Here is a 26700-nt window from a genome sequence, read left to right as displayed (position 1 = left end):
CCCAGTATATCCAGGAAGAAGTCCTTTTCTGTGCTGCCAGCGATGTTGAAGGCTTTACAGCTGTAGCTGCCAGCATCTGCTGTGGCTGCCTTCAGTAGTCTCAGGGTTTTTCCCATATCAAGAATCTGGATGCTGTTACTGGCAACTAACTGTAAATCAACATAAATAAATTAAATCAAACACAAAGGGAAAAATAACAGCATATGTTCGAGTTTAGGGAATACTGTCTGACAGTGATTATGGGGCGAATTGTAACAGTTTACAGTAAAACGGTTTAAACTAAAAAAAAGCTGCAGCTTACAACTCTGTGTGAGAGTCAAAGACCTGTTCAGCTGAGGAATATAATTTAAGAACTGTACAAAACATGAAACGTCTTAAATTGTTGCTTAGAGCGATGTATCTTTATTGAGATTGCTCATAATTAGCAGATTGAAGTAAGGGCTCTGATTTTCCCATCTGTGCCTTGCAGGAAAAATTAGCTAAGCAGCTGAGGGAACAAAAGGCAGCCAGCTAAGCGTTTGCTAACTCTGTTCTCACATCAATTTATCATCATTATTTTGAGATTACAGCATTGCCCATGCTGCCACCATTGCTGGCCTGGCTGGTCTTTGATGCACACACACACACACACACACACACACACACACACACACACACACACACACACACACACACACACACACACACACACACACACACGAATACACACAGGATCCATGGTGGTTAAAGGTCTGGTCTCTTGGAAAGTGTACCCTCTGATCAGAGTTAATTTGGTTTTCATGAGAACTTTCACTAATAAATGAAAGGAAAGGTCATTATAATTTCTCATTACTTGCATGTGAAGCTTTGTGATCCAATGGTTGTAGAGGACTTACTAAACCACAGTTTAAGTATAGGTTAGGCAAATTATAAGGCACCGTGTTACACAATCTCTCTGACTGTGTCTTTGATGTGTGTGTTTGCTTTTGAAATAAGAAACATTTGAACTTCTTAGAGTTGTAAACATTTTTATATGAAATATGTGTTAACAACTTATTCAAACGGAGTTCACCTACAGGAGTCCCATCTTTGTACCAGGTGACGACAGGGGTAGGACTTCCTGTGACATCACACACCAAGCTGGTGGACTGGCTCAGGACCAAGGACACATTTTCTGGAGTTTCACCATCACGGAAATCTGGGGGCACTGTGGAGGTTTTCAAAGAGGATTATTAAGCTTTAAGTGTTAGTTTCCACAGGATCAAAAGTAGGGAAACTGTACAACCCTGATTCCATAAAAAAGTTGGGATGTTGTGTAAAACATAAATAAAACAGAATGAGATAACTTGATAATCCCTTTTGACATAAAACAGTACAGAAACAATACATTTAATGTTTTACCTCATCAACATAATTAATTTTGGAAATATATGCTTATTCTAAATTTGATGCCAGCAACCCGTTTCAAACAAGTTGGGACAGGGACAACAAAAGACTGGGAAATTTGAGGGACGCTCCAAAAACACCTGTTTGGAACATTCCACAGGTAAACAGGTTCATTGGTAACAGTTGACAATATCATGATTGGGTATAAGGAGCATCTTCGAGAGGCTCAGGCCTAGTCCACTTTTCACTTTGTGAAACATGAGTGTATAAATGATTTTACTACATGGACTCAGGAAGACTTTGTAAAACCATTGTTGGTAAACACAGATTGTTTCAATATGACTGCATTCTGTTTTTATTTAAGTTTTACACAGCCACCCAACTTTTGGGGAACTTGTGTTGTAAGATTAAAGGTAATGGTTTAGTGATAGTTCACATCAAATGACTCTGAGCTGGTGAACCTTTTCCAGAGTCAGAACCCTAAAGAACAGGTCAATCACCATTGACTTTGAGCTGGTACTTCCTCTCAGTGGATCCGGCATCATTGACAGCAGCACAGACGTACTCTCCATTATCCAGTGGTGACACTGAGGCCAGAATCAGCAGTGTACCGTCCTCCAGGATGGACACACCTGGCTCATTACCCGTCAGTTCCTGGCCATTACGTAACCACCGAATCACTGGCTTAGGAAGACCTGACAGAGAGAAAAAGAGAAAATATGTGTTGTACTGATCTGGTCATCATTACTTGTGAAAATGTAGTGTATAATTTTAGCATTACAATTAGCTAACTTTCTCTCACAACATGTCACTTTGAACTTGAACGGATCGTAAGTAAGTCTTATTTTCCTACACAGGGAAACAAAATTCTCAACCATCTTCTTTTTCATAGTTTCAGAGGCTGGGTTACCTTTGGCAGGGCAGGGGAATGCTATACGCTGGTTTGCAACTCTCTCCTGCAGAGGACTATTGAAGGGTGGCTCCAAAACCTCGACCACAGGAGGCACTGACAACACACAAACACATAATCAATGACAAATGCACACTACTAAGCATCTGTAACAGTTTTAGTAAGCATCTTTAAAAACATTTACTGTATTGAATTAGTGGTCATGCAGCAGATGCCTAATACATACAGTAATGGTTTCTAATCATTTAAAATCAGAGTTGCTTTTAAAAGCTGCTATGACAAGGAATACAAAAAACTAAAACTAAAGGAACAAGAGAGCCAGTCCTGTGGTTTAATCCAACTTAAACAGACATACACAACTCTGAAAACATTTCAACACATGTAAGTATAATGAACACAGTGAGATCCACTTGGATCAAGACATTAACTGAAAACCAACCTTGCACCAAAAGCTGAACTCGAGCCTCGTCTCTGCCTGCAGTGCTGGTGGCTGTGCAGGTGTAGGTTCCTTCGTCACCCAGCCCCACATTTCTAAATGCCAGGCTGCCATCAAGGGATACAGGGTACCTCTGACCATCCTTTGTCCAGGTGAGGGTGGGCTCTGGGACCCCTCGCACCACACAGGGCAGCTCCACAGGGTGACCCACCTGTATCTTCATGACCCTGGGACCAGCCTGGATCCTTGGGGGTACTGCAGGCAGATGACAGACGACCAGATTTAAGGTTTAATTTAACAGTTATATTATATGTAGCAACTTACATCCAAATGATTGTACATTTCATCATATGATCTTATGATAATACCTCAAAATGTACTTAGAATATAGTAAGAGAAAAGTTGGAAAAGAGTTCATCTGCTGCTAATCAGGCTCCCTTGATAATATCATTATTAAATCGTTGTTAGTGTTTGTGATCTTACTTACCCAAAACACTCAGCTCAATGGATTGTGTTAGGTTACCAGCAATATTTGAGGCAACACACACATAAAGTCCACTGTCTGATAACCTGGTCTCCAAGATCTTCATCGAGCCTGAGGGAAGCTGAGTGTGCCTGGAAGGAGCACATACACAAACAGCAATAAACTAAACTGCAAAGTGACAGTCTGAGTCTTGCAAAGCTTCCAAATACAAAACAAGCACACACACTCTGGATTTTTTTCCACTCTTTTGCTTCATCTGTCATTTCTGTAAACAGATACTCCAGTAATTCTTACTAATCCACCATCAACCACAATTATAGCCACTGTGGCAGGCGCACAGTAGGTAGAACAGATCACAGAGGAGAATATGATTACTCTGTCATCCTATAAAACCGCAAACTATACCCTGAGGCTATGAGCAATGTAGACAGCACTACAGTTCTATTACTTTATAGGCAGGATAATATGATTTTATCACAGGCAGATTTATAGTTAAGAGACAGTACTATTCATTGGGTGCTGTGTGTGGTTTCCAGTGTGTTTTACCTGGGAGAGAAAGGGGAGATGAGCTGCCTCTCCTTAGCCCAGCTGATGGTGGGAGGTGGAACACTGTTGACCTCACACGGCAAAATGGCGTCCTCACCCTCAATCACTGACATTCTCATTGGCCCTGATGAGCCTCCAGCGCCACCAGCATTGGCTCTAGGACGGACTGGAAATACATTTGAAGGCACAGTTTCTGTATATTTGCATTTTTCAGTGGATTGAGTGTTTTGATACTTTCACAGTATTCATGTAGTAGCTAGACTACTAATCAAAAGAAGATAAGAAAATCTCCCTTTGTACAATATGGGACCTTTGCACATCTATATATGTGCTGTGGATTAATTTTCTTCCAAATCCAACACAGTGACATGACTTGAAATGTAGTATTCCGGCTGGTAGATGCTTCTAGACTTCTTGGTAATGATCATAGTAATTAAACTAATGTCTCAAAATGAATTTAGTGATAACCCAATTACGTCTGATGCCACATAAAGCTTCTTCATCTCTGCACAGACTTTAGCTGGTGATGAGGTTTACCGTAGACAGTGAGCTGGACCTTCCTTGAGGCATAGCCGGCAGCATTGGTAGCTGTACAGATGAACTCTCCAGTCTCATTTCCAGAGGGGGAGGTGATGAGGAGGCTGCCGTCAGAATCCAGGGAGAAGGCTGGACCACCCACATACACCAGCTCCCCACCCTACAAAACAAATCACAGCAGGGGAAGGGCAGGGGCCAGAGTTTGTTTCATTAACTCAGCTTTATTAACACTTGACACTGGAGTCCAAGACAGAGTAAGGATGTGTGGTTTGACCTGCAAAGTGTTCTTGAATTTATGATTTGATTTTCTTCTGTGCTGTTAAATAAAAGGGCGGTGAATAAAAATGTTAACAGTTATACAATCAAATGAAGAACCCAAACACGAAGCAAATGTCAGATGTGAACTTGACTTGATTGATGTTACAGAGAAGAGCAAAGGAATCAGAGGGAATCACATCTTCACAGCTGCTGCAAAACTTAGCAGGGTCTGGTTTCATGTGTCCCTGTAGCCCTGTTCACTTTAACAGCATCGCTTTTACAACTCAGAGAAACTAGTGTAAAAGATGGAAAAGAGGGAGGGACTGTCCGCATACACACACTGGCTTATAGTACACACTAACACGCAAACGTGCACGTGTAGAGACTGAGCACACTGTACAGGCCAATGGTCACAGGTAGAGCTGATTCCACTGAGCAGCACATGAGGCACACACATGTACCCGAAGACAGGCATTTTTCTAGCATGTGCCAGAGACTTTCAATAAAGTATTGCGTTAAAAATACATAGAAAACCGTTTGACCCCAAAAAACACAAGGACCTGTTACCTAGTAGTTGAGGAACACGGCTTCAAGTTGAGCTTATCACTGCTCAAAATGACAGGTAGTGTTTTTGTGCATGAGTGAAAGTTTGTAAATCAAAACAGCCTCGCTGATGAGATTTGGCCAAAATCTGATCTTGGCTATTATACCTTTGACCTGCATTCTTTTTCTTGATTCAACTACATACTTTAGAGAGATAAATTGAAAGTCCTCCAAGGCAGAGAAATAGCACACCACTGCGAGTACTGCCTCTTTTTTTGGCTTACTTAAGAGAGGTAATGCCAGTACATACCTTGGCCCAGGTGATCTCTGGGGTGGGTACTCCACTGGCCCGACAGGGTAGAGTGATGGGTGTGCCCTCAATTGTGCTGAACACCTGAGGACCATACTGAATGGTAGGAATCACTGGAAACATAAGCAATAATTAAGACACAGTTAGTCCAATGTGCCTTTTTGTGCATAAATACATTCATCAAGTCTTTACAAAATTGAGTGGCTGTAAAGATGCATTTTGTGCTCTGCATATACTGTACATTTGGTTGTTACTGGCCTGTACCCAAATGAGCATACAGCATTAAAGGGGCACTACGTAGTTTTGGAGAAGAAATTCCATCTCAGAATTTTAATATTTACAACATTAATGAGGTGATAAAACAAACTCTTTTATTTTATTTATTTTTTCCAAAACTGAATAAACAAGCTGTTCTCAGAGGAAAATATGGTCCACAGAACACTGTTTGAAGCTAGAAAGCTGGCAGGGTCTGCCAAAGTAAAACAGTATGACTGTGTTTTCATTGAAGGTCAGTTTGTTTATTCAGTTTATTCAGTCATGAAAACAAAGAGAGGTTGTTTATTTAGTTTGTTCAGGCTTAAAAAAAAAAATCTGTCAGTGAAGATCTTTCTCTTCTGTAGTTTCTTCTCCAAAACTACATAATGCACCTTCAAGTACAGATATTCCACTTGTTTATTCTTCCCTTCGCGTCCATCCCTTCCCCCCTTCCCTATTTGTCCTGTTTTTGCTTGTTATGATCCCGGGAATCTGCAGAAAAGATCAGCACTTGTAGATGTGGGAGCATCTTCTTGGAAATGAAAAATGTGATTGAGCTAAACAAGAAAATCACACACAGTGTACACAATATTAGCCAGCATTGCATGGTGGTCCTCTATCTACGCACTCCGCATTATATAGGTTGTGAGGAAAGTATTTTCTAATAGATTACAGCAAATTAACTATACTCTGACCTACATAGTGTAAATGTCCGGTGCTTTGTGCATGTACGTCTGAAAAGGACTGACCTAATTTCAAGAACTGAGGGAGCCAGTGTTTTATGTCCATGCTGCAGACGATTCCTATTTAAGTTGGTAAAATCTGGCAATGACTGACAGCAGTGCAAATGGAGAACACATTTTCCCCTCACACTGTGCTCTAAACTCTGCCATTACCTTCAGCTGTTGCTGGTTTTAATGCAACCTCAAAGATAATCCTATTCATGAGGTTAAGAGCCTTCTGCAGTGTGAAGGAGACATTTAAGAGGGGCAGTAAGAAATGGAGGAGGTGACAGAATTAGAGAGAAAGAAAAGACAGATGGCCCATTTCATCTCATGGAAGATTTACAACAGGCCTTTGTCAAAGAAGATCTTTTAAATCTTCATATCAGAGAAAAAAAACATGTGAATTAAAGGTCCAGTGTGTAGGATTTATAGGGCTCTATCAGCAGAACTTGATTATAACATTTGTAAGTTTGTTTTAATTTAGTAGTGTATGATCATCTGAAACTAAGAGTCATTTTCGTTACCTTAGATTGAGCCTTTTATATCTACAGAAGGAGTGGGTTCTCTTCCAGTCCACCATGTTTCTATGTTAGCCCAGAAAAGACAAACCAAACACTGGCTCTAGAGAGGGCCTTTTATGTTGTTTTCCGCATTTTTAGCAGCCACTGCAGGGGAAGGTGATGCGAGCATGGATATATTAAGAAGAACTGAATCCAGCATTGTAGGCGGGGCCCCGTTCATTCCTATGAAAGATGCTCATTGGTGCATAAAGTCAAAAAAGACATTTCACGTTGAAAAGACATTACCCAGATGAATGCATATGCCGCAGAGCTGGTTAACTTCCAGTTTAGGATGGGGATAAAAATAATTAATAGTACAGCTCTTCTAGACTAGACAAATGTTATCAGACAGAACAAATCATATTCTGGTGGTGAAACGAGTCACTAAGCAGTGGTTGTGGCTAAAAGAAATGTATCCACCGTTTTATAGCTGCTTGTGTCACAATGAACGTCTATGGGAGAAAGTCTGTTTTGGGCCGGTGTACGTCAGAGGATGTTGTAGTGACACGGATTGGCCACTATGTCAAATTAGCTTCAAAGCTCAGTGCTCTTTCTGGGGGCTTTGAGGCGATCTGCAACCTCAGTGCTAGATGCCAGTACATTCTACACAATGGACCTTCTACCATAGTTTAGTTTCACCATGTGTCGGTGTATAAACAGCACCAGGCCCCTTGGATTGTTTCAGTGTTTCAATCTTCAGAATACAACTTCAACACTTACGATAGTTGGTTTAAATGTATGTTTTTATACTCTACCATAGACGTTGACACTGGTGGTATGGTTAGTGGCCCCAACAGCGTTTTCAGCCAAACAGGTGTAGTCGCCCGCATCATCCAGCCGGACTCTCTCAATATGCAGACTGCCATCCTTCCTCACTGTCACATACTGGTCTGAGGTCACCTGAAAGATTTGTAGGTCAAACAGGCTCAAATGAAATCAAGTTATTTGACTCAGGTGCAAAATAAAAGACATCTAAACAATATAAATTTCCTCTCTGTGTCCTGTCCTCACCAAGCCATAGTCGTGCAGCCACTGCCTCTCAGGCAGAGGATTCCCAGCCAGCAGCACACAGGGCAAAGTCACCTGCTGGTCCTCGATCACACTGAGCACAGTCGGACTCATCGCAATGACAGGCGACACTGCAAATATCAACGAGACAATTATACAGGACTTATGTCAAAGGTCAAATACCTTTGTGTGTCTGACAGCATACAACCAAAAGACCAAACAAAAGAATCTCACATGTCCCAGAAAGTCATATAATGCATTACATTTGACAAATGTTTCAAATTTGGTGTGTCAACCCAACTGAGAAGAAAGTGTGGTTGTATTTATTTTCTGAAATATTTTCTGACAAAAATAATAAACTAACCATCAAAGGTCTTTACCACAAGCAAAACTCAAAAGAAGCACATGTGCAAGTTTTTGACTGCACAGTATGATGTGTAGGGAATGTTTGGTTGCTATAAACACATTCACAGTCCAGCATATATACAGTATATATTTTCCACAGCTGCTAAAAGTATTAATACACGCCTTTCTTCCCTCACACAGACACATGTCTACACAACACATACACAAACACACAAACTTAATGACATGTGACATCACATGGTTTGGCTGTGTTCACACAGATAATGCTGATGTCATCCGTGGGGGATGCAATCAACGACAGGGTGTCGTCAGGAATTGAACGACCACCCTCACTGGCCTGGGAACACAACCTCACACACATACACATACATGGTGGGGATACGCCAACTTAATTTCTCTCTATGTCCACCATTGTCCAAAGAAGCTACTTCAGTGCGTCTGCATTGGGTGTGTGTTTCTCATGAGACAACATTGTCAGTAGGGAAATGGGGCAGTGGGGCAGTAATATATGTCATCTGGTTTGGTCTGTGGTTTCTGACCTTTGGCCCACATAATAAGAGCTCAGTGTGTTTCCACTGTAGAGAAAACGGTGAAACAGAAACAGTGGTTAACAAGGCACATGTGTTCAAACACACCCACTGAAATGTGCTAATGAACTCACACTCACGTGTAAAGACTGAAACAGAAAGGCACACATCCACAAAGACATGCAGACAGATGTAGACACTCACAGGTACTGTATGTTGTTTTAGAAAATTAAAGACATGGAAAGTCCATATGATCTTTGATTAGAGGTACTCAGAAAAATGCATATTTAGCGAAAAGGAATGTAAGCATGTGTGAGAGTGTGTCTGCACTTTTTGCTCTTTGAAGTGCAAAAGCATTTCACGGCAGACACAGCAGACAGGGCTGTGTGAGCACTTTCTCAGTTCAGCTGCACTTCTGTATTCCTTCACATTCCACCAAACTTATTGCACGCAAAACATTTTTAATTTCCCATTGGGGATTATTAAGTTAATGAATCTATGAATCATAAATCACACGTGCAAATAATCATGCTGCTTTTCTGAAATAACTGCCCTACAACTACTAGTTCTCATTTGAGGATTAAGGATTTTTTTTAATCTGAATATTCAGAGTCAGAGAGGCTGACTTGCACTTACCCAGTCCAGTCACAGTAATTCTGGCCTGGGCCTCAATCTTGCCAAAGTGGTTGTGAGCCTCACAGACATATACGGCCTCATCCTCCACCCACAGGCCTGAGAGAAAAATGGATATTTAAGAGTGAATCGGAAGTATTTACATGTGTGATCTGTAGACACATAGACCACTAAATAACTCACCGGTGATATGCAGACCCCCCCTGCTCTGTGTGACAGTGCCATGTGCGCGATGCCTGTTGTGAAGGGGAAGTCCATCCTCTCTCCTCCAGTTGACCTGGGGTTCGGGGTAACCTTGGACGAGGCACACCAGGGTCACATTGGAGCCGATGTCCACCGCCACATCTGATGGTTCTCGGGTGAACTTGGGAGCGGCTGGAGCGATCAAGGTTGAAGATGGCAAAGGTCAAAAGGGGGATACACATCCATCTGTATTGCATTCCACAGACAATCAAGCTGTCCATCATGTAAGCTCAGGTTGTTTACTGTAGGTTTAAGAACCAGATGTTTTAAACTGTGTGTAATGTGTAGCCTCCAATGTGCTTTAATTAAATGAACATTTATTAAATAAATACTTACAGCACATGAATAAATTGTGAAAAAATATGTGTATAAATATGTCACTTTTTCTGACAGTGGTGCAGTCCCTACCTGCTCACCTTTCAGCCAATCTCATGTCCCATGTTAGCATGCTCAACAACTGCTATCTGACATTTGTATTGCCCTAGCTAACAGGTGCTAACCGGCTACTTCTTAGTCATTCTGAATCAACTATCTAGCTGCTGCTGTACATAAAAACAACTCACAGACAAGGAATATAACATCTTTTATGTATTTATCATTACAAAGATACACACGCTACTAACCTAGCTGGCTAACTAGCTATGTGGGTCTGTGACCTTTGTCTATCAGTTAGCATTAAAATAAAAAGACAGTGTTAGCAGCAGTTAGCTAATTAACTCAGTTACCTCTGTAGTGTTTTAATTCTTAAAATGTGCCTCAGAGAAGACACACAGCTCAGTGAAGTAAAAGAGACAGACTTTCCTTGCGGTTGCTCAAGCCAACAGGAGATAGCTAACAATGCTAACACAGACTCTTCAATTTAGAGTAATAGGTTAGCTCACAAGCCAGCCTAGCTAGCTAGCTGGCGTGAGCAGCCTTGTTAAGCTTCCAGCTTAGAAGCTACAGAAGTTTAGTTACCTTGCCTTTGTGTTGTGTTTATTTACAGCAGCAGCCTTTTGTTGGTTGATTCAGAACAATGTCATTGTTGTTCCTCTGGCTAACAGGAGCTAAATTTGGTAGCAGTTGTCTATTTTTTTACCTTAGGAAAGGCATGGACAGTGTTTGGCTACAGGGTGAGCGTATTTTGTGGTTCCATATCTGTATTTCACACTAAAAGTGTATATATAAATGCAGTGTTCACAACATACTCTAAAGCCTTCTCGTGTACATTGTTCTGTGTTCTGTGTGTGTCATGGCATGGATGTTGACACACCTGTGTATAACCTTGTTTACATGTAAACCAGGCACGTTCTGTCCTTGCTCTGGCAAAGGCATCGTTCATTAACAGCACCAAAGCAGCCTTTGTATCAGTGGTATACTGTGTACTGTGAGACATAACGGCCAATTCATTGATAGTTTAGGGTTTAAGGCTCCAAATAATGTGTTGCCTAAATCCTCTCTTTCTCCCTGCCATAGAGACATATCAGACAGTGCAGCTCATTAAAGTGTGTGTATGGTGTAAAGTATGTGTGGAGGTACAAATATTCTGATGACACCTTCTTTAGGAGACATATGTGTGTATGCATCATATAGACATTTGACCTCCGAGCTAGATTTCCCAGCTATGCCTGAGTTTACTGAGGGAATAAAGACTTGACTTGACAGACTTGAGACTCAGATGCTGTTTCATGCATACCACGAAACGGCTACTTGTTGCAGCCTAGCAACACGAACAACGAGCAATGACTCCATCAATAAAAAACTCATGTTATATCATGTAACTTTGAAGTCTGCACATTCACGGCTCACAAGTAGTTATCATATTGTCGTGCTTTTACAAAGTTAAGTAATTCTCACCTCCTACATCGAGAGAGATCGTTCCTGACGAGGTGCCAGCAGCATTGACAGCTACACAGGTATAAGCTCCAGCATCAACATCCTGAGTCTCCTTGATGGTCAGAGTTCCTCCTAACATGTCCACATCCAAGAGGGCTGAAGAACGCAGCTGGACATCACCTAGAAATTAAAGCAACAGTGGAGTGTGGTCTTTAGAAAATGACATGGGTTTTTAATATCTTGTGTCTTATTTCCTTCCACTTCTAAGTTGTGTTACCTTTGTACCACCAGATCTCCGGCTGAGGGGTTCCAGTCGCAGAACAGGCCATCACTGTGGTTTCCCCCATGCCAATGAGGATATCACTCAACGCCACCGTCACCACAGGAGATTCTACAGAGTGGCAATTGTTGAACAATAGTCAGAACATCATTTTGTTAGAGATGGCACATGAAAATGCAGCAGGCCTACATACCGACCTGTCCAGGGTGTACTCTACCTCTCACAATCCTCTAGGATAAGCAAATACAGCTACTGGATGGATGATGTGCTCTGTGACACTCACCAATGTAAGTGAGGATGGAAGTCATTGTGTCCGTCCCAGCCTGGTTGCTGGCCAGGCAGCCATACACTCCTCCATCCTTTTCCTCCATGTTTCTTATGATCAAGGTGCCATCAGGAGTCATCCTGTGTCTGAACACGAAAGATACACAATTGATTTATCAAAAAGTTCACAGAGAACAGGTAAAATAATGATTCTGATTGATCGATATCATAAAACACAAACACCAGCACCAGCTTTAATAGCAGTTTTCAGCTTTCAGATTCATTATAACCAGCTGAGGAAACCCTTCTTCAGTTCTATTAAAATGTTTGAGACTGTCAAATGTCAAATCTATTCATGTTAGAGGAGATGTATTCACCTGCTGGATGCCATGAGGAACATGTCATTATGGGTCCAGACCAGACGGGGTGGAGGGTAGCCGCTGGCCGAGCATCTGATCCTCGCGTCCTCTCCTGCTGTAAAGGTTTGATTCCGAGGCTCTACTGAAACCCGGGGCACCTCTAGAGAAATCGTCAAATCAATCAAGAATCAATATTCTGTCTCATTCATTCACTCAGTTTGTTTCGTACAGTACATTGCAATGAGTCAATCAATCAGCCAGTAGCCTCTCTTTGAAACAGTCAAGGTAAGAAGTTGTGAAAGTAAAAATAGTAAAAATAAATGTGTGACTTTCATTTGGGTCTTCTTTCCTCAATGTGCATTTGGCTTTGAGAAATGTCAGATAGAAATCTTGATACATCCAACTTCTTCTGTGGATTCAGACTCAGCCACACGATGTAACAGAGCATAACTTTTTACCGTCACTGAAGCAGGAGGAGTGATGGCTGTTACTACAACTAATAATGTTTCACAGCATATCTTTCACCATCACTTCCTCTTTATTGGTGAAACAGGGAGGAATATTGAATCCAGACCCGGAGAACCTGTGGAATCTGAAAAGATTTTCAAATTGATTCATGATGTGCAACTCAGCCCGTCAAGGGCGTGTTTTCTCTTTTCTATTCCCACAGCTAAAATCATCCTCAGAGTCGCTGACCTTTCCATCGTGTGTTTAAATACAGTGTGAGAACTAGTAGTCAGAATGGACAGAACATTTCCAAAACTACAAAAAATCATATTTGTGTCTAACACTGACACCCACTAACATCTGGCTTTTGTCTTCAGTGGGAAAGGGTACAAGCTGCATTCATTCCTGCTCCGATGTGATGGAAACATGACACCTGTGTGGACACTTAAGGACGTTGGCACAGGAATAGTTTTCCATGCATTCAGTTCGTGTTGAGTTTGACAGAGAAACTAAAGTAAGTAACCTCCTTAACATTGTCACTGGCCTCCAAGCTGCTTTCTACTGTTGCCTGTTTTCCCGTGAATTTGTGATGTCCAATGTGACACACCAGAAATAGAACAGAAAGGCCAACTTGACCACTGGCAATGGAAAAGGAGTCAATCACATATGTTTTAGCAGGTTTAAACGCTGTTTTTGCTGTAAAAACTCGAGACACGTTAATGCCAGATGTTGACTGACGGAGCTGTCCACTTGTGATTGCCACGCAGGACGGGCGTTAATACCAGGTCTGAAAAGGGCCCTTGGGTTGACAGAGGTGACAGAAGGGCCAGTAGTCAAGTTCAAAAGGTTGAACAGACACACATGAATACAGTAGGTGTGAAGGAATGTATAGAGTTTTGTACTTATGCTTCAACTTCAATCATCAGTGATGCCATGTTTTGAAAGAAATACAGCACATTTACCAGATGCTGACAGTAAATTTACAGGCAACACTTTTGATATATCACAACCTTGACCTGAAACAAATTGAAATACCTCAACTTGCCACTGTATTGATCTTAATCTTAGCAGCGCCTGAGGCTATGCTATGATGATCGTATGACCCAGATAAGGACAAAAGTAATGGTGTCAGAACAACTGTCGGGCCCCTCTCTGTGTTTAGAGGCTCTCTCACTTCGAGCTCACGAGGTCACCCTGCCCTCAGGGGGGTGAGGACACCTCTGAGTTCAGGAACAAGGAGGTTCCTGAGAGGGAACACACATTCTTCTACCCTGACTCAGCAGCAGCCTCAGGAAGAAGCCTGTCTTTAGCACTCCCTTCATCACCTGTTCCGTCTATCCCTCTTTCTTCCTCCCTCGCTCATCTGAATTCACTCCCACTCACAATGCATCCTCCTCCGATCTCGACTTCCCCTCTGCTCTGTCTCTATCCACATCATACTTCATCTCTTCAACAATCCACGATGGAGTTTACCGGTCGTTTTTAAAGATTTCCTTGCACACTGAAACAGCAGGAAAACAGCTAGCATATCTCGACTTCTTCAATCTACTTTGTTCGGCAAACAACAAAACTGTGTATCACGTCCAACATATAGTGAAGATTGTTAAGTCAGAGCTGGTACAACCTCCTTTCTGTGCCCTCTGACACTGCTGTTGTTCTCATTGAAATACTCCTCTGTTTCTGTCCTCCAACTACTGAACAAGCAGAAAAAAAGATATTTGACTGATGTTGGAATATGGATATATATTGTGTGATATACTGATGTTTATATATATTGATTAATGTGGCTTGAGACCAGAACAGGAAAAATGTAGTGGTCTTAGTGAGGATGTGCATTCAGTTCCACTTTGTTCTGTCCAAATGTTGTAAAATGTCAGCCAATGTGACTCACTTCAAAGTGGGACTAATAACTAGAAGGAGACTGACCAGGGGGTAATTAGGTAACCTCCAGGGCTTGCTAACAGCTGTTTAAGTGAGAAAGAGATGAGTTAAAAAAAAAAAAAGGAAAAGAATGAAAAGAAAGATGTGACAGGATGATTAAAAAAAAATACATACAGGTGGAGGAGATGTAAAAGAGAAAAATATCAAGTCAAACCAGGGAAAACTTCTACGGGTCAACTGTGCAATGTATCACTCAGTGAGATGAGCTAAATGACAGAGTTCCCCTTCAAACGTGTCTACAGCTCTGGTGTGACACCTGCAACTTTTCAATGTGTGTCACTGAGGCTCACCTTGCAGAGACAACTGGTTGCTTCAAGTTAAAATAACAGTTTTCATAAATTCAAATTTAGGTCAAGAAAAAAAGTCGGCTTAAAAAATGAATTCCCCAAAAAATATAAATTCTGTCATTACTCGGTCCAATGCTGATGGAAAGCAGAACAGCAATCTGCAGCATTCTGTAGCATTCTCCAGAACAACTGAAGCAGATGGGGACTTGTTTAAAACATCAAAAAACAACCGACAAAAAAGAAAAGAAAAAATGGCTCCATACAGCTCATCCAGCATAATCCGAGTCTCTGAAACATCCCAAACAGACGTTATTTACACCCTCTACTCATGGTCAAGCTTGTGCATCCACATCAGACGAGTTGTCCTCCAACGCTTTTCACTTGGCAGCTTCACTGAGGATTTTGGCTTAAAACGGGTGTAAATATTGTCTTTTCAATTTAATTTGGCCATTTTATATTTCCTTTACGTTGTTTTTTTATGCTTTGAAAAAGGTCCCTATCTGCTTCGGTTATTTAGGAGAATGCTGCAACGCTGTTTTGCTGTGAAGCTCCAGAAATATTTTGTTGACTACAAATGACAAACGACATGCATCAGCATGGGGTAAGAAAATAACAACAACATTTTCATTTTTGGGTGAACTTATCCTTTAAGGTGAGGTGAAACGATTTCATTTTTATTTTTAAAAAAAAGAATGAATGACATGTTTTGCTTTATATCATAAAGATCTGGCGGGACACAGACAAGGAGGAATTTAAGCAGCATATGGCCTCTGAATTAACTTCATGTGGGACTGATGGTTGTGTAAATACGAGATGTTCATTTGGACAGAATGGATTATGTAAAATAAAATAATTTGCTGCTCTCACTTGCTTTCTTTCAACGCTCTGTAGCTCCTGGGTTTTTCCTCAATGGGTTCTGGCTGAAATCAACTGCTAATGACAGGTTTTAGTGACTCTATTACATCGCCATTTCCTGGCCAGGCCCAGCCCGATGCTCTGCGGTGCTGTCTGGATAGCCAGCAATACTCTCTTCCATCTGTACAACAAAGTGTTCCTGATTCAGTGTCAGTGAAGTGTTAGGAACAGCAATGTGACAGCTGTGCAGAGGTGGAAAACTCTACTTTAGCGCTGCCTGAGAGTCAGGCATAAATAATTTTCACACGTCCCGTAAAACATTAGAGTGAATTATAGGTAGTTTGGGAGGGAAGAGGGGCTCATGTATTTGGGAAGGAGTCTGTGTTTGCCAAGAGTCTTGTTCCTCCACGGTGTAAATCACACAGAAGAAACATTCACACATACAAAAGACAAACATGATTAAAGATCTGCCCAGTTGAAAGCCGATGTGTGTTTCAGTAGCTTGTTTCCAATGTAAATCTGTCACAAATTTCTGATTTTACACCACTGAGTCATATAAACGCATGCAGGAACCACACACGCTCCTCACCTTGCACAGTGAGGTAGATTCGCTCTGCCGTCACCCCTCCTTCGTTTATAGCAATGCACTCGTACCAGCCAGAATGATCTGGGGTCACAGAGGACACCTGAAGCGAGAGGTTGGTCAAAACGTGCACCCCTGAGTCCAGACGGGCATCGTAACCTCCTCTCAGCCAGGTGAGGTTGAAGTTGACTGTGCTGACGACGTGGCAGGTGAGGACAGCGCGTGAGCCAGGAGTCACGGTTACATTACCCTCGACTGTGACGGCTGGAGGCGGCTCTGCAGGAAAAAGACATGTTGTTGTTGGCAGCTGCCGGGAACTTTACATCATAAAGAAAGCTAAACAGGAATATAGGGCAAGTGGGTAGAGACTTGTAGTTTTTTCCAACCAATGTTGACGTCTATAGAAATCGTGCCATTCTACTTTACGTCAATGAATAATGTTCTCTGGGTTATTAAAAAAAAACCCTGACAATGTCACAAAGTTGACTTGGAGACTACAGAAACCCTGCGTTACAGACTGGAAGGGTTGAAATATGTGAGTGCTTAACAGGTCAAAATATGATTTCCATTTGCATTGTGGGAAATGTAGGATCCAGTGATTTTCAAGCTGGACCCTGACTAAAGGGCTTAAAGTCAGGATATCTCTGCTGCTTCCATTTTGACGTGAATGCAGTTTTATATTGCTGGAAAAGAAGTAATGAAATAAAATGTTACTGTTCACTTTAGTGACTGTACATGTAGCTGTCATCTGGGGTGAACCTCCATCATCTGCCTCAGCCCTTGCTGATGCCTGTCTGACCTTCATATAATGCAATACTGTCACCTACAGTGTGTATGTATATATGTTTCTTAGCTTTGTTTATTTCATGTAACTTGTGTGCAGAGTAATCAGATTTTTGAAACACACCCTATTAGAATCACGTTAATCTTGAGAGTCTTTACTCTCATCACAGAGTCAAAAACGCTCATCCCTCGAGCCTCAGTGTGTCGTCAATCATTTCTTTCAGGCGTGAGCCAGAGCTGAACAGTGAAAAGGGGAAGGGAGGGACAAAGGGAGAGAAAGAGAGGATGAGGGAGAGGAGAGGTAGCAGAGGCTTTGGCTCTGAAGGGAGGAGGATGCTGGGGATTTCAGCCCAGCTCATTGGGATTAGGATGACATAAATTTGGAGCTGAGTGCATATTATATGTGTGTAAAGTGTGTAAATTGTAAAATGCAGAGGCCTGCCATCCTGTTCAGTGGATATGTAACAAAGGTTGGAGTTGTGGGTGAGGAGAATTAATTGAACCAAATTTTAGAGACGTCATAAGAGGCAAAAGTTGGACGAACTAAGTCCTCTCTGCACTTTTGGACTGTGAACACGGTGGGTGAGTTACAATAAAGAGTTTACACTTTACATTGCACAGATCCCTGCCTGGCTCCCTCTTTCCTTCTTCTGTTTCATAACGTGTCTTTCAACGACCTCTCGCTCTCTTTTTCTCGGCACTCCACCTTCTTCCTTTCTGCTTGCCATTCATCAAGTTGATGAGGCTCCGGTGAATTTCACCAAAGCAGGAAGTTTTTTGGAAAGCAAAATTTGGACAGGGAGACTTTTACTGAGTGCACTGGGGCTCAGGTGCTGTCAGGTCTGGTGTCTCATAATGGAAAGGGCTCAGACTGAAAAATAAATGCACTCCGGAGTATTTTGGAACAGGCAGAAATGATTTTTTTGTTTTGGCCGGAGGAGAGACTAAAGGTATAACTCATTATATGATCCCACTGGTTTTATCTGTGCTCAAAGCTTTGATGATCACGATGATCACAAAATCATCACCCAAGTAATATACTGCTTAGATTATCTCTGTGAGATCATAAATCTTTTACATTTATTATTTCTTATGTGAACTTGTAAGTATTTGTGTTTCAAGGCTTGAGCTCTTGACAGCACGGGATGAACACATTTAATGGCATCCTCCTCTGCTGAGTTGTGATGTTAGCTGGCTTAGTTAGCTTAGTAAGCTCGCATTTCTCCCAAGACAAGATGTAAACGTACATCTTCTGCATGGTGATACGGTTGGCGGGTGTAGATCGTTAGAAAGAAAATAGCTCCTACATGAAACGGCTTAAAACAAGGTCTGTGGATTATCTGGAGTAATTGCGTCATGTTTTCTGGAGGAGACACTGCTATCGAGCTTTTCAAATGTATTTTGTTTGCCTTTTTGAGCCCCAAAAGCCAAGTGCCATCTAGTTCCATTATATTCGAGAAAAGGCAGACATCCTTGTGGCCGATGTATCCAAACCTCAGTAACTCACAGTAAAGCAGTCTGGGTGGAAAAATGGACGAAAGGTGAGTGGAGAAATACGTATTTTTTTATTTTGGGTTAAACGGTCCCTTTAAGTTTTGTCTTGGTGCACAGCCTGGAACTTATTTACAACTTTACATGCATTCTCATCTTACATCATATATCCAGGCCACTGCTTTACAAACCGGGCACAAAAAAACATTCTATAAACCCCATGACATGATTGCTGTGAGGCATGGATTACAACCTCATGCCAGGGTCAAATTTTCCATAAAACTACATTAATTCTAACATCATGCAGGTTCTCTGCGTGGGTGCCACAGCAAGAGGCCTTGAACCTTTGCCGACACCAACTAGTGCTTGGGTTCCAACCTTACTGTATGTCTGTAAGTGCTGTAAGTGTATGTGTGTGAGCATGTGTGTTAACCTACTGAGCATGACATAAACTTCATCTTGCTGCACCATTTCACTCAAGGTATTTTGGGTCTTAAGTGTTATTTTCGAAAGATGATACAGGACATTTAAGTTAATGATACTTTAAAGATCAACTTAAAACACGTTTAGTCTGGATTTAGTTTTTGATTGTTGTTTTAAATAATGTCAATGTGTTTTTAAATGTATTGTTGACAGCTTTCATTATCATTAAAAAAGAACAACATCAGGCTGGAGGGGTGTGTTTGATTGACAGCAGCTGTCGAGCTGGAGGGTGCCGGTGTTGCACCGTAGGGAACGAGAGACAGGAAACGAAATTGTACTGTACCCTACATGTCATTGGGAGTTAGCAGTGCACTGTTCCCCGACAAATGTTTCTTAGATGGTGGTATCAGCAAGCTAAGCTTCAGGAGAAGTCTTGTGTTCATGTTTATAAGTTAGATAAGAAGGAGACTTTAGCAGAAAGGCTACTGCCCTTCAAGTGGATCCATCACAGACCAATTACACTTGTTGACACTATAATGCTTGCCAGCCCCTGAGCATTCCTGTCTGACAGTCCTGGCTCATTACACATCGTGATGGAGGGTAGCTCACCATGAGATAAACTGCAGCTTTACAGTCCATTGACAAAAGTCAACACTGTTGTCTATGTAGCGATTAACAACAGAATGAAGACAAATTTTTGCCCTGAGAGGGATTAATAATAATCTTCTTCTTCTTCAGCTATTTTTTTATTAAGAATATAGTTCACTTATTCATCATTGGTTACTAATGTAATTATAGTATGCAACAGTTGAAGACCTTTGGATTTGTGCATTCAGTTGGAATCGTGATTTTAAATGTGTCAAGTTGAAGCAGAAAAGGTGGACCCAAATGCAGCAGGCATGGAGTGTAATGGTTTTGTTCTCGGTCACAGCAGCACAAGAGACAAGCAAACATGAAGAAAAAATCAGGGAAACACAAAGACAGGCTAAGGGATACTCAACAGCAGGAAAGGGAGGCAGCAACAGCAGGACCACTGAAACTCAGCAGAGGACTCGACACTGACTGAACAAAAGACTGGATTTAAATACAAACTAAATGAACAAGGGGATGAGGTGCAGGTGGAGGGGGGTGGAGACACACAGGTGACAGGGCTGAGCTAATTAAACACATACAAGACAGGTGTGGTCAGGCTGGTGAGGAGCAAAACAAGAATGAAACTAAAATGACATGACCATGACAAAATTAATGAGTCCATTACAAATAAATCCATTACAAATCAAATATGTTGAATAAGTTGCATGTTATCTCCCTGTACAGGTTGAATGAGTCTCTGTGTGTGTTCTTACCTGATACATCCAGGAAGGTGCGAGCTCTTCCAGTCCCAGCGCTGTTGATAGCAATACACTCGTAGTAGCCCTCATCCTTAAGAGTTACCTGGGGTATTTCCCACGATGCATTGGCAGACTGACTAGAATCAACAAGATGAACATTCAATACATTTATTTTCACTAGGTGTTGAGAATAAAGATAAATCCATTTACTCTGCTACTAACTCATCCCTTGATCTGGTGAAAATGGACAAAATGACCTTCTCATGAAAGTACATCATCTAGAACTGGCATATACTGAAAATTTCTAGGTTTTGGCAGAGGTTTGCACTTTCCTTTCCTATTGATATCTTTTAAGAAACAACAACAGAGGAGGTATCCCTCATGTCTCCTGGAAGAGTTCTTCCTCAACCGAATCGAGAGTCTAAGGCTGTATTCAAATCCAAATCAGGAGTTGCTGCGCTAAATGCAAAGTTGTGCAGTGGTGTGGGAGGAGACAACTAAGAGAGTACAATCGTTTGGTCCGTGAGCTCTGCCTGGATAGCGCCTGGTTTCTGGCTTCATGCTTCTAGCTCCTGTCCTCTGGCTACTGGCTGCCAGCTTCCAGCTACCATTTCCATGGTTCCTGTTCCTGGCTTCCAGCTACCAGTATCTGGCTTGAGAGCAACAACTCTTCTTCCATCTGCAACAAGCTTCAAGGCCACTGCATTTTTTTTTTTTTCTTTTTACCCCTGCAATCCACACTGTCAAAGCCTAAACGCACCACTCGAACTCAATATGAATGGGAAGATTGGTGTTTTCCCCACAACAAATGAGTTTGTTGTGTATGTTGTACAGATGATAAACTGCTTTAAGGATAATATGTGATGAATGATATTGGGCTAATAAATAAAATTGACTTGACTTGAATTTTAAAGACAGTCTGTGAACGGACACACATCTCCTCCTCGGCCCAGCTCACCTGAAGAGTTGGTCCACCCCAAGTCGCCTCCCATCCCTGCTGAAACGCAGAGTGAACGGGATCAAGCTGTCAGCCTGGCATCTTACAGCCCCTCTCTGGAGGTAGTAACCAGGAGTTTTAGCTGGCATCAGCACCTTAGGGGCATCTAAAAGAGAGATAAAGGAAATGAACAAACAAAGTTAATCACTCAGTCAGTTAATCAATCAGATTACTAAATCTAAATATGGATGACATCCTGCATCACTGACCAGGTATAATGCTGGAGAATGAAACGCTGGACACTCTCTGGAACAGGAAACCGTCCAGGTCATATCCTGTCACCCTGAGGAAGAAGGCCTCATTGGGTGGAATGAACTCAGTGATGTTCCAGAGGCCGTACGGCTGCCGCTCAGGGTAGTAGCGGATCGGCAAAGTTTTCATCACTTCACCCGTGATTGACAGGAGCTCGAGCCTGTCAGCCCGAGCCGGAGGTAAAAGCCCAGTGGTGTTCAGGAGGATGTAGGTGGGAATACCTGGAAAATGGGTATAACATGAATATAACAGGTGACGGCGAAAACAGACAACAGCTGTGGTGTCTTTTTTATGTTTCATAATTTGGTAAGGTTGACCTCACTGACCTTGAACTGGCCGACTGGAGGTCTTTTTGAAGTCCATGGTGGGCTTTCTGGAAAACCCGGCTCGGAAGTCGATGGTGCTGAGACCTGAGATACGAACCGAGTGTCTTCCTTCACTAGAGGTCTGCGTCAAAGAAAGGAGACATTTTGACATATGTCCAGGTCACTAGTTGTATGTCTGATTATGTGACTCAGAACTTCAAGTTAGTATCTGTGTTTTTTCTAGCTATATCCTCATAAAGTTAGGATTAGGCAATTGTTTTCACGATAGCGGTGGGCGATCTGATGATTTATAAATTGTGATCGATCTTGAAGGCATCCAAAATCTACTTTTCAGGCAAATTATAGAGACCGGGGTATTCAGTGTCTTCTTCTGTTCCCAAACTACACATAACTTCATTGACGAGCAGATCCGCATTAACGAACACTCCCTTGGTGCTCCAAGCTCCCGGCCCGGGCAGAGTCGGCTAAAACGACTGCTAGCTGCACGGCCAAGTGAGCTCATTAGCAATAACAGCAGCTACAGTTAGCAGCAGTTAGCAGAAGTTAGCAGTGGCTACTTTGGTGAAATGCTGCCCCCTGTTTGTTTGCAATATGAATTCAACAGGTGGCCAAATCTTACATATTGCACCTTTAATGTGATTCCGGTATGTTTTAGTGCATTTTCACGAGTTTTAAGAATATTTTAATGATTATGGGGATAATGTTGTGAATGGCAGTTATGTTGGACAGGGTAATCGTGCCAACATTACCATTTCTTCCCAAACCTAATCTGTAGTATTACATGTTTCTATCAGACTGATTTGGTCAAAAAAGTTTATACAACTCAAGAAAACAAAATAGATTTTTCAAAGGCAACACTGAGTGGTCTAAATGACAGACACAGACACACTGGGACCGTTGTGTAACAGCCTTTTGTATGCCAACTATCCCTGCATGTCCAGACAAGCCACTCTAAAGTAAGTCAAAGCTGACTGTCAAATGTCTCACACCCGAGCTTATAAAACATCCACAATTCAGAGATGACCCATTCAGTCTGACATTCACACTTTAATTACAGAAACACAACCTCTATAATCAAAGAGTGGCTAATGGCTCATGTGCTCCTCATCATGTGGAGGTCTTTTGAAGCTTTGAAAGAGACACAGACAGAGTAATTACAATGAAATATAGGTTGGTGAGAGGTGGAAACTCCTCACCTGAGGTGTCACAGACACTGACTCACAATGCAGAGTGAGGCATGCAAACCTAAACTGTCATTTGCAATTGCCTGAAATGAAAGATAATGTGTGGATTTACAGCATTTTACAGTTCTACCTAACACAAACTTAAATTCGCTGTAGCAAGAAAACTACCAGACAGGATAGTGCAGCGCATGTAGGCAGACGGATAAAAAGAAGCTGGAGGTGAAATGGCTCAAACAATGAGGTAACATCAGGACAAAGGGGATCAGGCACAGCCTAAAATGCTAATGCCTGCCATCACGCAAAACAATACATATCGTGGTCATCAACCCTGCCCTAATGGCCACCATGGAGTTATCCCGGGTCATTAGTTGGTTGTAAATGAGGCCATAATTAGGGGAGGGGTCCTTTAAAGGTCAGGCTCTTACCAAAGACAAGAATAGTCCCTGTCATTAAAACAGCTCATTTCCCAATGTCACACCCACCAGGACGGATTGAACGGTACAAGTCTCGGAGACATCCACACTCAGCTGAAGCAGCTCTTGTGTGGCTGAAGTGAGACAACTGATACAGATTTACATTGAAGACCAAATGATGTAAATGTCGAGAACACACATGTAACAGTCATGGTTTGTTTTGCACCTTAACATGATGTGAACATAGGATTTGTTCAACACATTTTTTTAGTACACAAAACTAAAACATCTCAGGTTCCTTAAGGATTACATTATGTAACATTTTAATGAAAGTCTTCCATGTGTTATGCAAAGCACTCTGAATTGTCTTTGTTTTGTACATGTCCATCCATGTGAGCCCACCATCTACACTCCACCACAACATCCAATTAAATGCAGATTAAAAGGGATCAAAATCCTTTTCGCACACAATCTATAGCCTGCAGGCTATGGTCCTGACACTGGGGTGTCACGGGCCATTAGCCATACTGAAACCCAGCATGGCAGAACACAGAAATCCCCCGAAAGCATTTATCCACATTTCGTAAGATGTCCTGGGAAACAACATCTACAGATAAGAGGGAGATATTTTTAGTCTGCGAGCCTGTTACAGCGATGTGGGGGACTGAGGATGGAAAAGGCAGCGTCCAAGAGGAGAAACGGGAAAAACAAGATGTAATGGGACTAAAGAGAGAGAACAGAAGATCCTTCTGTGCGTCTCTGCAGGAGAGCATTAGAGGAGTTAATGTGTTTGGATGAAGATGCACAAGAGACTCATGAAGAGAGGTGAGACAGGGAAAAGAACAAGAGGCAAACACAGGACAGAGATGAGACAGTAGGATGCAATCAATCTTTTGTCTGTTTGATTTCACTCATCACTTCTCTGAGCACTGTCATCAACATATTAACTCGCAAAGACCTCAATCAAAACCTTCTGTTAGGGTGTTTGAACTGATGTTAAACAGAACACACAGTGATGCAGAATTATGAGCATCTTTAAATCCCAAAGTTTCATTGAAGCACCCCCAGTAGAGAATACTGAGTGTTATGAAGCCAAAAAATCTAATCTTAAAAAATCGATCAAAAGTTGCACAAGGTCTGCCAGAGGTAACAAAACATATTGGGAGTGTTTTTAGTCTCTATTACACAGGAGGGAAAAATAAGGCCAGCAATGCTGCAGTTAGAAATGTCGATCTCCTGCCAGTTTTTCCTGTGTGAACAGAGAAAAGGCTCCATACAGTACGCTGGTGTTTAGTGACAGACCACAGCATGAGATTAACCTGTGGGTTAAGTGCAGACACAGCTGGAAAAGCCTTGTTTCATCTTATACAGTAAATCAACCTCCTCAAGTTCAAAAACAAAAATGCAATACCGGTTGAATGCACGATCCACATCCATGTTACTTTTTTGAGATAGCTCTCCATCTTGATGAATGAATGCATGCAATTATAAACTTTAAATACAATGGTTCTCCCATAATGACCTGTGGGGGATTAGAGCGGCATTAAAAGCCGTGAGAAGAAGAGAAAAAGAGAAAAAGAGAAGAAAGAGAGACTGTAGTTGTATGCTGTAATCTGTGTATTAAGATTGAGCTGGTGAGCCAACAGGACAGGACAGGGGTGTGACATTTAGACGACGAGTTGCTTGTGCGACCCACCACCCGGAGTTTGAAAAGGCAGCTAGCAGTGGTTAGCAACTATCTTAAAGAAGAAGAACAGCAAACAAAAACATAATTTGGGAGACAACAAGGACCAGGAGCTCCTTACTCTCCAAGCAGAGGACAGGATAAATTGCCATATAGGGCGACCAGATCCACACAAACTAAATGTGTGACAAAGAGTACGTCTGTGTGGGACAATGTGGCATATGTTCCCAATGCTGAGATGTGGTCTTGAATGTTGATATAATGTCGAGTGAAGCAAAAAATTAAACATTTCTATTCTGCCCTTTAGCTTCTGATATATCCTTTGCCTTCTGGTTGATTCAGTAGCCCAGGTGACGATTCTTTTTGCAATCTGCAAGTCTGGAAAAATGACAGCTGCTGTTACCTATCTTTGTTGTGACTGCATTTATTTATTTTTTTTAATGAAGTTTCCATCATATTCTGCCTAAATCCTATTTGGCATACTGTGGGCAGCAAAGATACTGACAGGTTAACCTGCACTTCACCCAGGTGTGTACAGTTTGATTGACATCAAACATATCCACATGATGAGAGTCTTCCTGCTTTCTTCACAGCCACAGGATAAAAGCAGTTTTTCTTTGCAGAGGTTTGACTTATACAGCTATAGCCAATCAAGATGTAGGACATCGTCTCAATGTTTGGGTTGTGGGGAGGAGGGATAAAAGTGCTGTACAGTAAATGATTGTTATTGCCACGTAGTGTTTAGAAAGCGCTGCCCGACGTGTATGAAAACTGTCACACTGCACGTCAACACTTGTGTTTTACATCATGACCATCAGGCTTCTTCAGCATCTAAAGCGCAAAGAAGGGTCTTCGTTATTGCAGTCTTTTTCCATCTTTTTCAATCTGTAAAAGGGGCTTTTGAGAGTAAACACAGGGATGACACAGTTTTTCATCTAATCTCTTCCACTGTAAATCTAACACATAACACAGCTATGCAGAGATGAGGGAAAGTGCCCCAGCAGGAGTGTACAGAGAACACAGGGGCCATCGAGGCCCCTTCAACAAATCACTCAGGTAAAAATGCTTGTCATTTTCCAACATCTGGCACTGACAGTGCGGGCAGTCAAACGTGTGACCTTTTTTTGCATTACCTCGACAGCAGGGTGCTAACAGTTTCAACTCACACAACAGCAAAGGTACCCCAAACAAAAATGTAGCAGTTTGTGTTGACAGCTTTGCCTTGAACATGCTTTATCTTCATCTACCAGGCCTGTCTTAAAAATCATCTCAGCGCTCA

The 26700-nt window shown here is 41.9% G+C and overlaps 1 protein-coding gene across 1 annotated transcript in view; it reads right to left on the bottom strand.

The window, feature by feature from the left end:
* hmcn1 (hemicentin 1) overlaps positions 1 to 26700 on the bottom strand; it is a 92616-nt gene that overhangs the window by 38350 nt on the left and 27566 nt on the right. Inside the window, 22 exon segments of the mRNA XM_073477320.1 lie at positions 2 to 145; positions 1052 to 1186; positions 1866 to 2060; positions 2276 to 2371; positions 2715 to 2966; positions 3199 to 3326; positions 3742 to 3907; positions 4279 to 4438; positions 5390 to 5502; positions 7685 to 7829; positions 7941 to 8068; positions 9467 to 9562; positions 9647 to 9838; positions 11543 to 11701; positions 11799 to 11912; positions 12085 to 12212; positions 12443 to 12584; positions 16544 to 16813; positions 20581 to 20702; positions 21524 to 21668; positions 21772 to 22035; positions 22141 to 22261. Of these exon segments, the coding sequence (XP_073333421.1) occupies positions 2 to 145; positions 1052 to 1186; positions 1866 to 2060; positions 2276 to 2371; positions 2715 to 2966; positions 3199 to 3326; positions 3742 to 3907; positions 4279 to 4438; positions 5390 to 5502; positions 7685 to 7829; positions 7941 to 8068; positions 9467 to 9562; positions 9647 to 9838; positions 11543 to 11701; positions 11799 to 11912; positions 12085 to 12212; positions 12443 to 12584; positions 16544 to 16813; positions 20581 to 20702; positions 21524 to 21668; positions 21772 to 22035; positions 22141 to 22261 (3415 nt within the window).

The sequence above is a fragment of the Pagrus major genome, chromosome 11 (genome assembly GCF_040436345.1).
Source record: "Pagrus major chromosome 11, Pma_NU_1.0".
Classification (NCBI taxonomy): Eukaryota; Metazoa; Chordata; class Actinopteri; order Spariformes; family Sparidae; genus Pagrus; species Pagrus major.
The sequence above is the reverse complement of the archived record's forward strand: the minus strand, read 5'-3'. Positions and strand labels throughout refer to the sequence as shown.